The sequence below is a fragment of the Notechis scutatus genome, chromosome 2 (assembly GCF_049901735.1).
Source record: "Notechis scutatus isolate UNSWTSFEM ecotype Mainland chromosome 2, rNotScu1.2, whole genome shotgun sequence".
In the NCBI taxonomy this organism is placed as follows: domain Eukaryota; kingdom Metazoa; phylum Chordata; class Lepidosauria; order Squamata; family Elapidae; genus Notechis; species Notechis scutatus.
This window is the reverse complement of record NC_142010.1, coordinates 267568272-267582516: the sequence shown is the minus strand read 5'-3', so window position 1 is coordinate 267582516 and position 14245 is coordinate 267568272. Positions and strand designations below refer to the sequence as shown.

At 54.5% G+C, this 14245-nt stretch overlaps 1 protein-coding gene across 1 annotated transcript; it reads right to left on the bottom strand.

The window, feature by feature from the left end:
* Window positions 1-1955: 1955 nt before the first annotated feature.
* Window positions 1956-14185, bottom strand: LOC113423547 (PHD finger protein 24). The gene is made up of 6 exons (XM_087954242.1): window positions 14050-14185; window positions 13216-13294; window positions 12267-12454; window positions 11831-11988; window positions 8923-9009; window positions 1956-2348 (listed from the first exon to the last, which is right to left on the bottom strand). The coding sequence occupies exons 1-6, from the start codon at window positions 14128-14130 to the stop codon at window positions 2249-2251; spliced, it is 693 nt and encodes a 230-aa protein (XP_087810368.1). The 5' UTR covers window positions 14131-14185; the 3' UTR covers window positions 1956-2248.
* Window positions 14186-14245: the final 60 nt, after the last annotated feature.

Below are 14245 nucleotides of genomic sequence, written 5' to 3'. Positions count from 1 at the left end.
TTTGAGCAGTCACTAAATGAATGTTTGTTAAGCCAGGGACTACCCATGTCTCAGATTCCCACTGGGGTTATGGGGAGGCAGGCAAACCGTCTGGAATTTCCTCTACACCAGGGGTGTCAAACTCAAGGCCCATGGGGAGGACCTGGCTCACGGGGGGCTTAGATCTGGCCTGCGGGGCCACCCTGGACGCCGTGAAGGAGCGGCCCGGGGTACTTCTGCCAGTGGAAACGGGCTCCTCCCGAGCTCCATTTTCAGCTGCAGTGGCCTCCTGCAACCCTCTGCCAGTGGAAACGGAGCTCAGGAGGGTTGCAGGAGACCGTTAGAGCAGGAAATGGAGCTCGGGAGCCGCCCGTTTTCCTTGGCAGAGCACTTGAGCCGTCACAGCCGCCGATAGGAGTGATGTTGAGCTGGCCAGCTCCCCGCCCGAGGTTACACACAACCCTGATGCAGCCTTCAATGAACCCCAGTTTGACGCCCCTCTTCCCCACAATGCTGCGTTTTGCTAGAAAGGAGACCGTCCCCAGGTAACCCGGAGCTTCCCAACAAACCAGGGTTTTCTCTGAGGCTGGGACGATCTTATGGCTTTGAATCTGAGGGTTGTCTTCCCTTTGAACCCCAGCCCCCTTCTCCCCCCCAAAGGAGAACGGCCACTGCAGGCAGGCGGCCGCCGAGGGGATGAAGCCCACCGGGTCAGCCAGGACCTCAGGCGGGGATTCGTCAGGTTTCCCCCTTGGGGTGCTGAATGGTCTGGCAGGACCTGCAGAACAAGCGGCCACAGCCAGACCAGGAGTCGTGGCTGCTCCATCCCTGGAGGTTTCCAAGCACACACAGGACCGCCATTTGTCCGGGGTGATAGAAGGTCTCCTGCTGGAGCAGGGGGTTGGACTAGAAGACCTCCAAGGTCCCTTCCCCATCGGTTGTTCTATGTTCCAAAGGAGCACAACAGGCAGCCTGCCCCGCCCCTTGGCTCTGGCGGTGGGGGGGCCTGGGAATCCAATATGCCCCCCCCCGTCCCCATTATTTGCATGCAGATGGTGGAGGTCTCTAAGCCCCTCCCTCCCCCTCCCCCAAACACAGTCCAGGATTTCCACAACTCTCCAAACCCTCCTCCCAGAGGCTGGAGGAAGGGCAGGAAAGCCCGGGATGGATCATGTGGGAGCAGGGCTTTGATTCTTGGAGGCAGACAAGCCCAGGCCGGCGGGGGGGAGGATTCCCTGGCTGGCAACGCTGCGGCCCTGGCAGGAGACCCCTTCTCGGGAGGTCGGGGCTCAGCTCCAGGAGAGGCGCTCCCCGAAGGAAAAGCGGCTCTTACTGAGACATGAAATAGTCACGGCTCCTCCTGGGATGGCGAGGGAAGGAGAGGGGGGTGGGGCAATGGAAACGCTGAACGTGCCCCTGGCCGACTGTGCGGGGTAGACCGGGCATCCTCCAAGGTGGCAAAGGCAGTTTTCTTTTTGGGAGCAAGGCTGGACCAGCACACAGGAAACCCCCTGGCCGCCCCCTTTCCTTAGGAAGACCAAGTGGCCAAGACCAGGAAGAAGCCCCAGGGAAGAGAAGGGTGGGTGAAGCCCCCCCACCCAGAAGAGGAAGGCCTTCGGGTCCACTGGAGGGCCAAAATAAGCCAGCAAGTGGCGCCTGGTTTCCTTGGCCAGCCAGAAACCGGAGTCTGCAGGGATGCTGCCCTCGGTTTCTCTCCCTCCCTGCCTGCCATTCCAAGCCAGAAAGCCACGGAGCTCCATCCATCTTGACCAGTCGGAAACCAGGCTGTTCCCCCCTGGCTTGACCTCGCTGTGAAGAGGGGAGAGGAGGGCCGAGGGATGGACGCTCCAGTTTCATCCCCAGAGGCTGGGATGCTGTCGGAACACCTGGATTCAGGGTCCCTCCCGCAGGTCAGCACCAAAGGAAGGGAGCAGAAACGGAAGAAAGCTGGACGCTGCTCTGGCCCTTCGGCTGAAGTCACGGAGGAAAAGGGGTTGCTCTCCCCCTCAGCCCGCATTCTGGTGAGGCTGCAGGGACTGGGAGAGAGGGAGAGAGGAGGAGGGTATACGGAGTCCTCCGGAAGGCCAAGGCGCTTCCCTCAGCCCTCCTGCGATTGTCCTGGCAGGGGGTGGCAGCTCCCGGGGGGCCTCCAGCAATTTTGGGGCAGCCAGTCCAGCGTCTGTCGCGAGGGCAAGAAGCTCCTTCCTTCCTTCCTTCCTTCCTTCCTTCCTCCTTTTGGGCTCCCTTCTCCTGGCTCCGCCAAACGGCCTCACATCAATGGCTTGAGATGGATGGCGGCACTGTTGGGCCGGGCAGCAAGGATGTAGACGGTGCTTTCTCTCAGGAAGGCCGGCCAGGTGACGGACCTGCTGGGGGCAAAGCAGAGGACAAGCAGGGTGAGGGTCCCCAAAGGGGCTTCCTTGGCTTGTGGTTTTTGTTTTGTTCGAAAACATTTCGCTTCTCCTCCAAGAAGCTTCTTCAGTTCTATCGGAACTGAAGTGGGGAAATAAAGCCAGTTAGAACTGAAGAAGTTTGTCGGGTGAGAAGGGAAACGTTTTCGAAGGAAGAAACCAAGGGAGCCCAGCCATCTTTTGGAAAAGCAGTTCTGGGGCCACCAGAGGTGAAGGGGAGGCTGGCTAAGCCAAGCAGGGCCCAACCTGAGTGATGCCCCGTGGCCTGAGGCTGGGGAGCTGGGACTGGCCCGGGGCCGCCTCCTCCCTCCCTCCCTCCCCTCCCCCCTCTCTCTTGCTCTCCCAGGAACTTACCACAAAAGGTAGGTATTTTTTTTAATGAAAAGAAACTTTTTAATGTGTTCTTTTGTTGGAAATTGTGCTACCAGACTCCTTATATCTGTAATTTAAGGAAAAATCAACCCCCTGGGCTCTGTCAGCACACGGCATGCCCCTCAATCAGATTAGATCTGGAAGGGACCTTGGAGGTCTTCTAGTCCAACCCCCCTGCTTAAGAAGGAGACCCCCATACCATTCCAGACAAGTGGCTGTCTGGTCTCTTCTTGAAAACCTTCCAGGGATGGAGCACCCACAACTTCTGGTGGCAAGGAGTTCCACTGGTTAATGGTTCTCATTGTCTGGAAATTTCTCCTTCATTCTAGGCTGGTTCTCCCCTTGGTTAGTTTCCATCCCTTGTTTCTTGTCCTGCCTTCAGGTGCTTTGGGGAATAAGTTGACCCCCAAATCTTCTTTAGGGCAGCCCCTCAGTTACTAGAATGCTTCTATCATGCGCCCCCCCTGGTCCTTCTTTCCTCTAGAGTAGCCAAGCCCAAATCCTGCAATTGTTCTTCGTATATTTTAGTCTCCAGGCCTTGAATCCTCTTAGTTGCTCTTCTTTGCATGTTTTCCAAAATCTCAACCTCTTTTTTGTAATGGGGTGACCAAAACTGGATGCAGCGTTCCAGATGTGGCCTTACTCAGGCTTTATAAAGTGGAACTAATATACCAGGTGATTTGGATCTTATGGCTCCGTTTACACAACCCAGGATCGCCTTTTTGGTTCCTGCCACACACGGCTGGCAGATGTGGCCAACTCGATTTGCAAGATGGTCTCTGGTCCGAGAGCGTCTCCTTGGGGTAGAACTCAGGTCAAGGTGTGGGACGTCTGCCTGATTGCTTAAAATATCAGTGGGCAGATGAGGGAGGGACACGTGGCAACAGCAGAGGCGCATCGGGGGTAGCGCATGGAGGACGCCATTTTGCTGGCTGGGAACATAAATCGTTTTTGCCCAGTTTATGTCCGGCCAAGAGGGGGAAGGAAGACAGGGAACGGTCATTTACCAAGGACCTCACAGTTGTATTAGACAGTGAAAGTGGAGGCATCGACAGCAAGTTTTACACAAATGTTGGAAAAGGAGACCAAGAAAATGAACTTGTGTCTCTTTGCAGAAAACTTTTAAAGAGATGGAATTTGTGTAAAAGATGAAAGGTGGAAGGCCAGGTAATCGGTCTATGCTGGCAGAAAAGTAGGGGGTGAGCTAGGCCTGCTATCAAAGCTCTGTTGCTAAGCAAGACCGTTGTTAAGCAGGTTTTGCCTCCTTTTACGACCTTTGGGTGGGCGTGGCCTCGTCGGCCTCCTGCACCACGGTGTGTGTGTGTGTGTGTGGATGTTTTCAGTCACTTTGAACAGTCACTAGATAAGCTGTTATAAGTCGAGGACTACCGACAGAAGAAAGCAATTGACTAGATATCCTTTCCAATCAAGTAAACTGGCTGGGGAATTCTGGGAGTTGAAGTCCTCCAGCCTTAAAGTCGCTAAGCAAGGTTGGAGACCCCTGAACTAAAGGACTCCTTAATTTAACAAAAAAAACCCAACTCTCTTCGGGATTCTTTGGTGCTTCGGGAGTGGCCCAGCCAGATGCTCTTCATCTTAGACTTTGATTCAACTTTGATGGATTTATCTCCGCCAAGACGAAGGAAGGTGCACCCGAAATTTTTGCTGGAGACCAAACACAGATCCTGGCTTTCGTACTTTGCACGCTTCTCTTGCCCAACCAGGCCATCGGGAAGGGCCCTGCCTTTTCCAGAGCGCCCGGGTGCTTGGCAAGGCCTTCGGTGCCTGGAGGAATGGAGGCTGGCATCCCTGCATGTCCCCTGTGGATCTTCCCCAGGCCTGAGTGGGTGAGCCGGCAGTGCCCACAATGCAAACGGCAGGCGGGTGGCAGGAGGAATCGGACAGCGGGGCAGTCTAGCCTTCCCTGGGTGCCTCCCTGACCGCAGATTCGCAGCTCCAGCAGGGAGCCCTTTCCCTACCTGCCTCCTTCTTGACCACGGCTGCCCGGCTGAGCCAGGTGCCATCCCTCCCACGCCTCCAAAGACTCATGGCGTACTCCCCTGCCAACTGTTCCCATGGCAACGCTGGTGTCTCGTCTCAACTCCCTAACGAGGCTGAGCTGATTGCCAGCGCTGACTCCTCTCGCCAGCAGGCCCCAAAGGTAGAAGAAGCGGCCACGGGAAGAGAGGCATTCCACGCGTGGCTGGAAGTGGGGATTCTGCTCGTGAAATGTTGGCCTCCAGGCTGACTGATCCGCCTGTCCTGGCTCAGCGTAACAGAAGAACAAAATTGGAAGGGACCTTGGAGGTCTTCTAGTCCAACTCCCTGCTGGAGCAGAAGACTCACATACCGTTCCAGACATGTGGCTGTCCAGCCTCTTCTTAAAAGCCTCCAGTGCTGGAGCGGCCACAACTTCTGAAGCCAGGCCATTTGTCTGACTAATTAACAGAATAACAGAGGGTTGCCATCCTTTTGGACCTCAGGGACCACCAAACTCATAGTTTTAAATTCCACCGACCACTCATATGAATTTGGACTGACGGGGCTTGCTGACGTTGGTGGGAAAGTCGGTCCCCTATTCCAGAGCTGCTGGAGTCCCAGGACTGGCCCTTTGGTCATCCTGGAGCGGCTGCTCCTTCACCTGGCTGCACCGGCCTGCCATGGACTGGAGGAGCTGCTGCTCCAGGATGACCAAAGAAAGACTTTGGCTGCTTTCCTTGCCTGCAGCCAAAAGCAGAAAAAGAAAGAAGCGGAAAGAAGCAGCCCAGTGGCCAGGCCAGGCGCGTGGGGTGAGTGGGGCAAATTCCCCCCTCCGCCCTTTCCCCCCTCCCCTCACTACCTCATGTTGTTCGCAATGCAAGCGACGCAAACCTTGTGTTCCCGCAGGCCATGTGGGTGGCACAGCCTTGTGTTCCCGCGCAGCCTGGATTAATTGCTTTGGAGGGGGGGAGATTTCTCTGCGGACCACCAAAATTGGTGGTCTGCAGCCCACTGGTTGGCGACCACTGTTCTAGTCCAACTCCCTGACTGAGCAGGAGATCCTATATCATTCCAGACAAGTAGCTGTCCAGCCTCTTCTTAAAAGCCTCCAAGGATGGAACACCCACAAATTCTGGTGGCAAGTTGTTCCACTGATGAATTGTTCTTATGGTCAGGAAGGTGGGGTGCTAGGATAACTACCTAATATTCAATATTAGTTGCTCCCCTCTGGGAGAAGGTTTCGAGGTATCTATCGCAGGACTACACATTCTGGAACAGCTTTGTCCATCTGGCAAACTGGCAAGGTTTGTTTTTCTCACCATGGACATGCACACAGACCGTGTTGTTTCTCCGTGTCATAGAATATGTGCCGTTATATGCATATATTTTAATTAATCAATTAATGGAGTCATATTTATGTAGTGTATATTGGCGGTGGAGACCCTTTCAGAGCTGCATGCAATAAAATTTCATTTTAATCTACGCTTATTAGTGTACATTCAAAGTGACAATGAAGTTATTCTAAGTCTTATCCTGTTGAGGTATTAAGATTTAAGAGCTGACGAGCAGCAGTAATTGCTGCCAGCTGCTGTAAGTGTGATGCAGTTGTAAGGCTTATGAAATAAGAACGAATCAGCATAGCATGGGTATTTTCCTTTAAGGCTGGGGATAGGGTCTATATCCCTTTAGGAGAAGTTTATGTAAAGCAGCCATTAGAGGGCGTGTTTTCTCTCCTTGTGTCCGGTATTCATTGCAGAGTTGTCCGTGCGTTAAGAAGAGTTAAGAAGAAGTTTGATTGCTTGTAAGGTATTTTGCCTAACACGTATAGTATATAAACCACCACTGGTAAATCTCTAAGCCTGTGTGTGCTGTGTTTGGCTCCTGGGTTGTCTCATAATAGCAGTCATGCTGCAAATGCTCTGACATATTCTATGAATCCACAGCACCTCCTAAAGCACTTCGTAAGCTGACAAGACCCCCAGGGGTGGGATCCTACCGGCATAACAACTGGTTCGGTGAGTGCGCGTCAAACGCGTGCTGTGTGCGCACGCACAGTACTTGCAAAACAACTTCCCCTGCAAGCAAACACCATCACCTGCTGACACGTGGCACTCAGCTGGGCTGCGCGAAACCACTAAGGTAAGAATAAAGGACAGCCTAGAGCCCGGGGGGGCCCAACCGAAGAAAATAAGATCTTCAGAGAGAACCGGTTCGATGTCAGCTGCTCTTTGGAGCTACTGGTTCTATAGAACTGGCCAGAACCGGTAGAATCCCACCCCTGAAGACACCCCAATAAATGGAGTCCAGGTCTGCTTGCCTAAAAACCTCTTCTAGAAGGCCCTTTGTAAAGGCTGGCTCTTTTTCAGCCCACCAGAAGTCGTTAGAGAAAAAGTGGATTTGGCTGCAGAATAAATGTTGAACTGCGGACTGCATCGTTTCCCCCGATTGGGCAAAGCAGCTGTCAGTCTCCCCAAAGGGGATGCTTTTCAATCACCCTTCTTGCTCCACAAACTGGGAGAAGGGATGAAAAGGAGAGCAGTTGATGGCTCTGCCTGCCAACATCAAGGCTGGAGGAGACCCAGACAATCGCTCAGCGGCTGCTTTCTCTGCCAGGTGCTGCGATCCTGTGCTGAGGGCCAGAGTGGCTAAGCCAGGGTAACGCAAGCAGCTCGGTTAGCTAGATTGTTCATTTGATTTGGAATTTGGGTGCGAAACTGTGTCTTCCCTGTTTTTCCTGCCTGTTTTCCTACACACCTGGTCTAAACCAGGGCTCTCCAACCGTGGCAACTTTCAAGTCTTGTGGACTTCAACTCCCAGAATTCCTCAGTTGCTCTGGAGAATTCTGGGAGTTGAAGTCTGCAAGTCTTAAAGTTGGCAAGATTGGAGAGCCCTGGACTAAACCAAATTTGGGGACACCCTGGTTGAAACTTTTAGACCCCTGATCAAAACTTTCCACAAGTCTTAAAAAGTTTGGGGACCCTGGTCTAAACTCCCGATCTAAGCTTTATGATTCACTGCCCAGAGTCCTTCAGGATCAGGGCAGGCTAGAAATATTGCTAAAATCCATACCTCCCCAGAGATCTGACTTCACTGGCCTCATCAGAAATACTTCCTTAACAGAAATACTCACCAGTAACATTATCCAGTATCCTTAACACAAAAGGCTACTTAAATCCTGCATTTCTTGATTTGGGGCGTTTCTTGATTTGGGGAAGTGGTCCCCCCTTCTACAGGGCTGGTGGAAATGGGCACCTTCTTGGCACCACAGCTAAAAGCACCCCAGATGGTACCAGGAGAATGGTCGGCTGGCAATGCAACCCTCTGAGAAGAACACCATATTTCTACCTTCCTCACTTTGAGCACCTTGGCCAACGGGGCTGGTTGGAGCTCTGTACCAGCACCTGGTTGCTCTTCTGGATTCTCCAGGTAGAATCCATTCATTTTTGCTTATTATTTCAATTTGTAATAACAATAGCAATAGCCCTTAGACTTATATACCGCTCCACAGTGCTTTATACCCCTCTCTAAGCAGTTTACAAAGTCAGCCTCTTGCACCCAACAACCTGGGCCCCCATTGTACCCACCATGGAAGGATGGAAGGCTGAGTCCACCTGGAGCTGCTCAGGATCGAACTCTTGGCTGTGGGCAGTGGATTAGCCTACAATACTGCATTCTAACCACTGCGCCACCACAAGCCTTCCTTCCCTCCCTCCCTCCCTCCCTCCCTTCCCACTTAGCAATAGCACTTATGATATACCATTTCACCGTGCTTTCCAGCCCTCTCTACGCGGTTTACAGAGTCAGCCTCTTGCCCTCAACAACAATCTGGGTCCTCATTTTAACCACCTTGGAAGGATGGATGGAAGGCTGAGTCAACCTTGAGCCGGGTGGGATTTGAACTGCCAAATTGCAGGCAGCTGATAGTCAGCAGAAGGAGCCTGCAATACTACACTCTAACCACTGTGCCACCACGGCTCTTATAAGGAACTTGGGCTTGCTTACGACACAGGGGAAGCTTTCACTGTAGGGGAGGGGAGAGAGCCCTTCTCAATGGATGTTGCAGTCCAGGGAGAGTATGGACACCCAGAGGTTCTTTGGCCAGGACCCCTGGCACGCAGCACTGCCCGGACCCCTCCCTGGAAGCCCCGGGGCATCTTTGGGGGAGGGTCTCAGCGCCTACCTTGGTTCCCCTGGCTCTTCTCTGGGCAGCTCTTTGTCCTCCTGCCTTTGGCTGTTGCCTTCAGAGACGGGGTCCACCTGGCTGGCGCTGGAAGAGAGACACACACAGACCCAGGCCCAGCATTAGGGGAGGGGAATAGTCCGGAGAGAGGCCGACTGGATCATCTCATTGGCCACAAGTCATCCCAGCATTTGGGGGGTGGATGGATATGAAGGCTTCTCCCACATGTGCTGCTCAGCTGGCGGGTGGAAAATCAGGGTGACCTCCCCCACAAAGAAACCACGCCTCTCTTCTGCCAGACACGGAATTCATTGTCACCCTTGACCCTGGTTTCCCCCCACTCTTTTGGGTGCACCGTAATTCATATTCTCCAAAATATGAATTCATATTCATATTCTCAATCACGTTCTCCAATTAGAGATTTTTGTGGGCAGAAACTCCGGTCGCCTGGTTATAGTTATCTTTGCAAGATATGAATGGAATGCACTTTCGGTTCCAAACTGCTGCAGTGCCCCCTTCGAATTTCCTCCCCTCCCAACTTCTGTTCGTGGCAACCCTGAAACGGGCATGGAAATGTTTTACGAGTTGACAGCTTCTGCCTTGATTCCAGCTAGTCCTCAACCTGAGATCAAAATTGAGCCTGGCAATTACGGTCATATATTATGACCGTTGTAAAGAAGGTCAACAGGTGACCAACTACATTTTAGGACATTTTTTTGTGGTGGTCATTAAGCAAACGCAACAGTCATTAAATGAAACCACTGCTGTTTTAATGGAATAAATGCCGGCTTTTGGCAAAAACGTTTTAAATTGCAGTCATGCGACTGTGGGAACAGCTGGAAATGTGAACTGGTTGCCAAGTAACCACGACACAGTCACACTATTGTGGGATGGGGGGGGGGGCATCAGTCAGAACCTCAGAACTGGGTCTGAAGAACCTTTTTGGGGGTCCATAGTAACTTCTAAGAGTCACTAAGTGACCGGTCGTAAGTCGAGGATGCCCGTATGTCCTGAGGTCTTGGGCACAAAGTGGCCTTGCCTTGCTTGGCCCAGCTGTGTCTCCAGCTGCCTCCCACCCTGCTTTGATGGTCATCCCATCCTTGGCGGCCCTCGGGGCTCTCAAGCGAGGGCTCTCCAACTTTGGCGACTTTAAGACCGGTGGACTTCAACTCCCAGAAGTGAGGGATCCTGGGAGATGAAGTTTCCAAGTCTTAATGTTGCCATGCTGGCTGGGGAATTCTGGGAGTTGAAATTGCCAAGGTTGGAGACCTCCAGCCAAGTGGACCGAGTACTGTGAGGTTAGGGGGCAGCTTGCCAGGTGTTGTGACCCTCCGGCAGCCTGTGGCAATGGCAGCAGAGTCGGACAGTGGGGAGGAACATGGGTCAGTCTGGGAGTCTGGGGAGGGCTTGGACGAGGGTCCTGCATCCAACACAGAGATGGGGCCGGGGCCATCTGGAAGTGGGTTGCTGACTCCGGAGCCTCCAGAATCTGACAGCAGCGAGGAAGAGGAAGAAGGGGAGCCTGTTCCCAGTACGTGCTTGCACAGAGCTGCCAGAAGGCAAGAATAGTTAAGACAAAAGGGGCCACTCAGGAGTAAGGCTTGGAAGTAATTGGCCCTCCCATAAGACATAAAGGAGGAGCAAAGGGACAGGAGCAGATGATACAACAGTGGTGGGACGTATCTCTGGGAGGGAGGATGAGTCTGCCTACCGAGATGAGGTGGACCGGTTGCTTTCGTGGTGTGGAGACAACAACTTGGTTCTCAACACCAATAAGACCAAGGAGCTTTATAGTGGACTATAGAAGGAACAGACCAGACCTCCAGCCCTTGCTTATCCATGGAGACTGAGGGGAACAAGTGGCCAGTTTTAAGTTTCTGGGTGTTACCATAAAAGAGGACCTGACCTGGGGGGCTCACATTGCAGCCCTGGTCAGAAGGGCCCAGCAGAGATTATACTACCTGAAGCTTCTCAGGAAACAACAACTGAATGAGAAACTGCTGGTGACCTTCTACCACTGCACCATAGAGAGTATCTTAACTCACTGCACCTCTGTAGGGTTTGCCAATTGCACAGTGGCAGATAGGACAGCACTCCAGAGGGTGAACGCCATTGCCCAGAAGATCAGGGGATGCCCTCTCCCCTCTTTGGAAGAGCTTTATAGCTCCCACTGCCTTAAGAAAGTTCAAAACATTCTCAAAGATCCATCTCATCCTGGGAACCCTTTTTTTGAACTATTACCATCTGGCAGCCGGTACAGGATAATAATAAAAACAAGCACAAATAGGCTGAAAAACAGCTTCTATCCCAGGGCAGGAGCTCTTTTGAATCCTGCTGTATAGTGCAGTGTTGGTGTGGTGTTGGGGTTTCTGGTTCAATGTGTGAAGGGTGAAGGATGTGTGTTTGTGTTTATTTTCATGGTCATGATGTGCACTGTTTGATTTCGTTGTACGAGGTGCAATGACAATCAAGTAAACTAAACTTTGCAGGAAGCAACTTTGTTTGTACTAGTCGGTTTGAAACCTGAAGCTCGGTATGGAATTTGTGTTCCATTTTGTCCTGGTATAACTAATTGGACATTTAGTCATTGGCAGCATTTCAAGGGAGATAAAGGTGGGTGCTTATCAGACTTATCCCGAAGGACTTTGGACTATTTATAAACTATTTATGGCTGTGAACGACTATGATTCACAGCAGCTGAAATAAAGAAAAGAGGATTTTGGGACTAACGTGTGTTTGTAAGTGTCTCCGTAAGCCTTGGTCAGAACAATGGGGGTGGGGGGGTGGGGGGTGGAACCAGCCCACAAAAACTTGCCCACAGGTGAGGCTTCCTTCCTCCAGTGATGGCCAGCCAGCCAGCCAGCCACAGGGGCCCAGGTAACCCATCGCTCACCTGCCGAGGTCTTACCTGGCGCTGGAACCCGGAGGCCGTTTTCGGAACCAAGCATGCTGGGCGCGCCGGCTCTGGTCCCGGCTGATGAGCCCATCCCCGTGCTGGTTGAGGGCCAGGAAGGCTTCCCGCGCCCGCTCCCTCTCCTTGCCCGTCAGCAGGTGCAGCAGACCCTTCTGGGGAGGGAAGCAAAGCAGGGGCTCTCCAACCTCGGCCACTTTATCCCAGAATTCCCCAGGGAGCAAAGCTCGCTGAGGAATTCTGGGAGTTGAAGTCCACAAGCCTTAAAGGGGCCCTGGAGACCCCTCACTTCTTTTTGGAGGGGGGCGGGTGCGTCTTCACAAGGCCTTCTCCCACCCCCCAACTCAGCCTCAGGGTTGGGCCAAGCCTGGTAGCTGAGCCGCTCTGACGTGGAGGGGGGTGTGTTTCCTTCCCTCTCTGTAGCCCCCCCCACCTGCGTGCGTGTTCTCTGCAGCAGCACCAGGGACTCGTGGGAGAGGAAGTCCGTCCAGGCGACGCGGCCCTTCTGCCCGGGGTCCAGGGCCCGAAACTGCTGGGCCTGCCGTTCCTTTTCTTCCCGGCTGCCGGGCTGCCCCCCGAGGCCCTTGTAGCGCAAGAAGTCCTCCAGGCTCAGGCTGCTGTCTGTGGAAACAGCCCCCAAGTCGCGGTTAGAGGGGCCCTTTGCTGCCTGGCCTCCCCAGGGCAGAACCCCCCCGCAGGAGCCGCCCCAGTGCTCTATCCTCCCACGGAAGAGGAAGCCCCTCCCCATGTCTCCCCTTCGTGTCTTGGCTAAGTCTGGGGTTTGGGGACCAATCCTCCCCCGGCCTCAGAGGTGGCCTTCAGCCGGTTCTGACCACTTCTGGAGAACCAGGGAGCGGAAATTTGGAGTGGTTGGGAGAACCGGCCTCTGACTGTCCCCGCCACCCCCACCTCTTCTCTGCCTCCCATCGAGTCCCAGCTGATCGGCTGGGTCTCCTTTGGTTGCCCTGCCCAGGAGAACGGAGCTGGAAAGCAGGTTAGTGGGGTGGGGAGGGAAGGGGGATTTTGCAGAATATCCTTCCCCTGCCACGCCCACCAAACCACGCCCACCAAGCCACACCCACCAGCCCCATCATGCCTACAAGCCACGCCCACCAAGCCACACCCACCAGCCCCATCATGCCTACAAGCCACGCCCACCAAGCCACACCCACCAGCCCCATCATGCCTACAAGCCACGCCCACCAAGCCAGGCCCACAGAACTAGTAGTAAAAAGATGGAATCCCAGGGCGGTCTGGCATCAACCCCTTCTTGAAGCAGATGGGGAGGGGGCTCCACCCTCTGAAGGAGACCCCAATGGGCTGACATGCCCCTCTGCCAGTGCTCCCCCTCTGCCCTCAACAGGTTGGGTGGGCAGCCTTACCAGGCGCGATGTTGCTCTGCCGGAAGGCATCGGACAGCGAGTTCATCTCCTCTTCGGTGAGCAGCAAGTTCAGGTTATCCTGCCCGGAAGAAGGGAAGGGGTGGAGTTACAACTGGGGGAGGGGCTTCAAGAATTTCAGCAAGGGGTTCTCTGCCCGGTTGCTGGGTGGGCGTGGCCTAGTCGGCCTCCTGCCCTACGGTGGGCGGGGTTTGCCCTCCCTGGGCTCCGGAGGCTTTCCTTGAGCTTCCGGGAGGGTGAAAGCGGCCTGCGCGGGCTACGAAGGCTCTCTGGAAGCTGGAAACGGGCCCATTTCCGGCCTTCCGGGACTTCCGGGAGGCCCATTTTTCACCCTCCCCGAGCCTCTGCGGGTGCCCTGCACTCACCTGCATCCAAAACGGGCCACAGGGAGACTCCCAGGAGGGGTGGGGTGGGCGGGGCCAGCCAGGGGTGGGATTTACTGGTTCACTGAACCGGTAATTAAAAAGGATAAAATTAGCTACCGGTTTGCCGGAACCAGGGAGAACCAGTAGCAGCCCAACCCTGGTTACAACACAGCCGGTCCCAATTAGCTGTGTTTTCCCCACGGTGGGTGGGAATGGAGGGTGCCTGCCGAGCCCCCTTTGTTGCCCAGGGGCCGTGGGCATCTGGGCGGTTTTGCAAACCCGCTTTCCTTCTGGATGGGTTACAGCGCAGCCTCCCCCGCCCCACCCATTCCCCAGGCGAGATTTCCCATGCGGTTTTGCAGCCCTCCCCTCCCCCTTTTCTCTGGGAATGGCCGTGGCCTCCTCCAGCCCACCGCGGCCTCCCTGGCCCCCTCCCAGCCCCACGACTTACGCAGTGGTAGCAGCTCCAGCCGACCGCTGAGTGGGCCGCCTGGATGGCCTCGGAGGGCTCAGCCGGGGAGAGCAGCCCCATGCGCTGCAGGCAGCCGTCGTGGTAGACCTTGGTGCACACCCGGCAGGCCAGGAGGCTCCCCCCCCCCCCCACCCCCCACCCCCCCCCCCGCCTCGGCCCCCCAGCCCCACAGCCT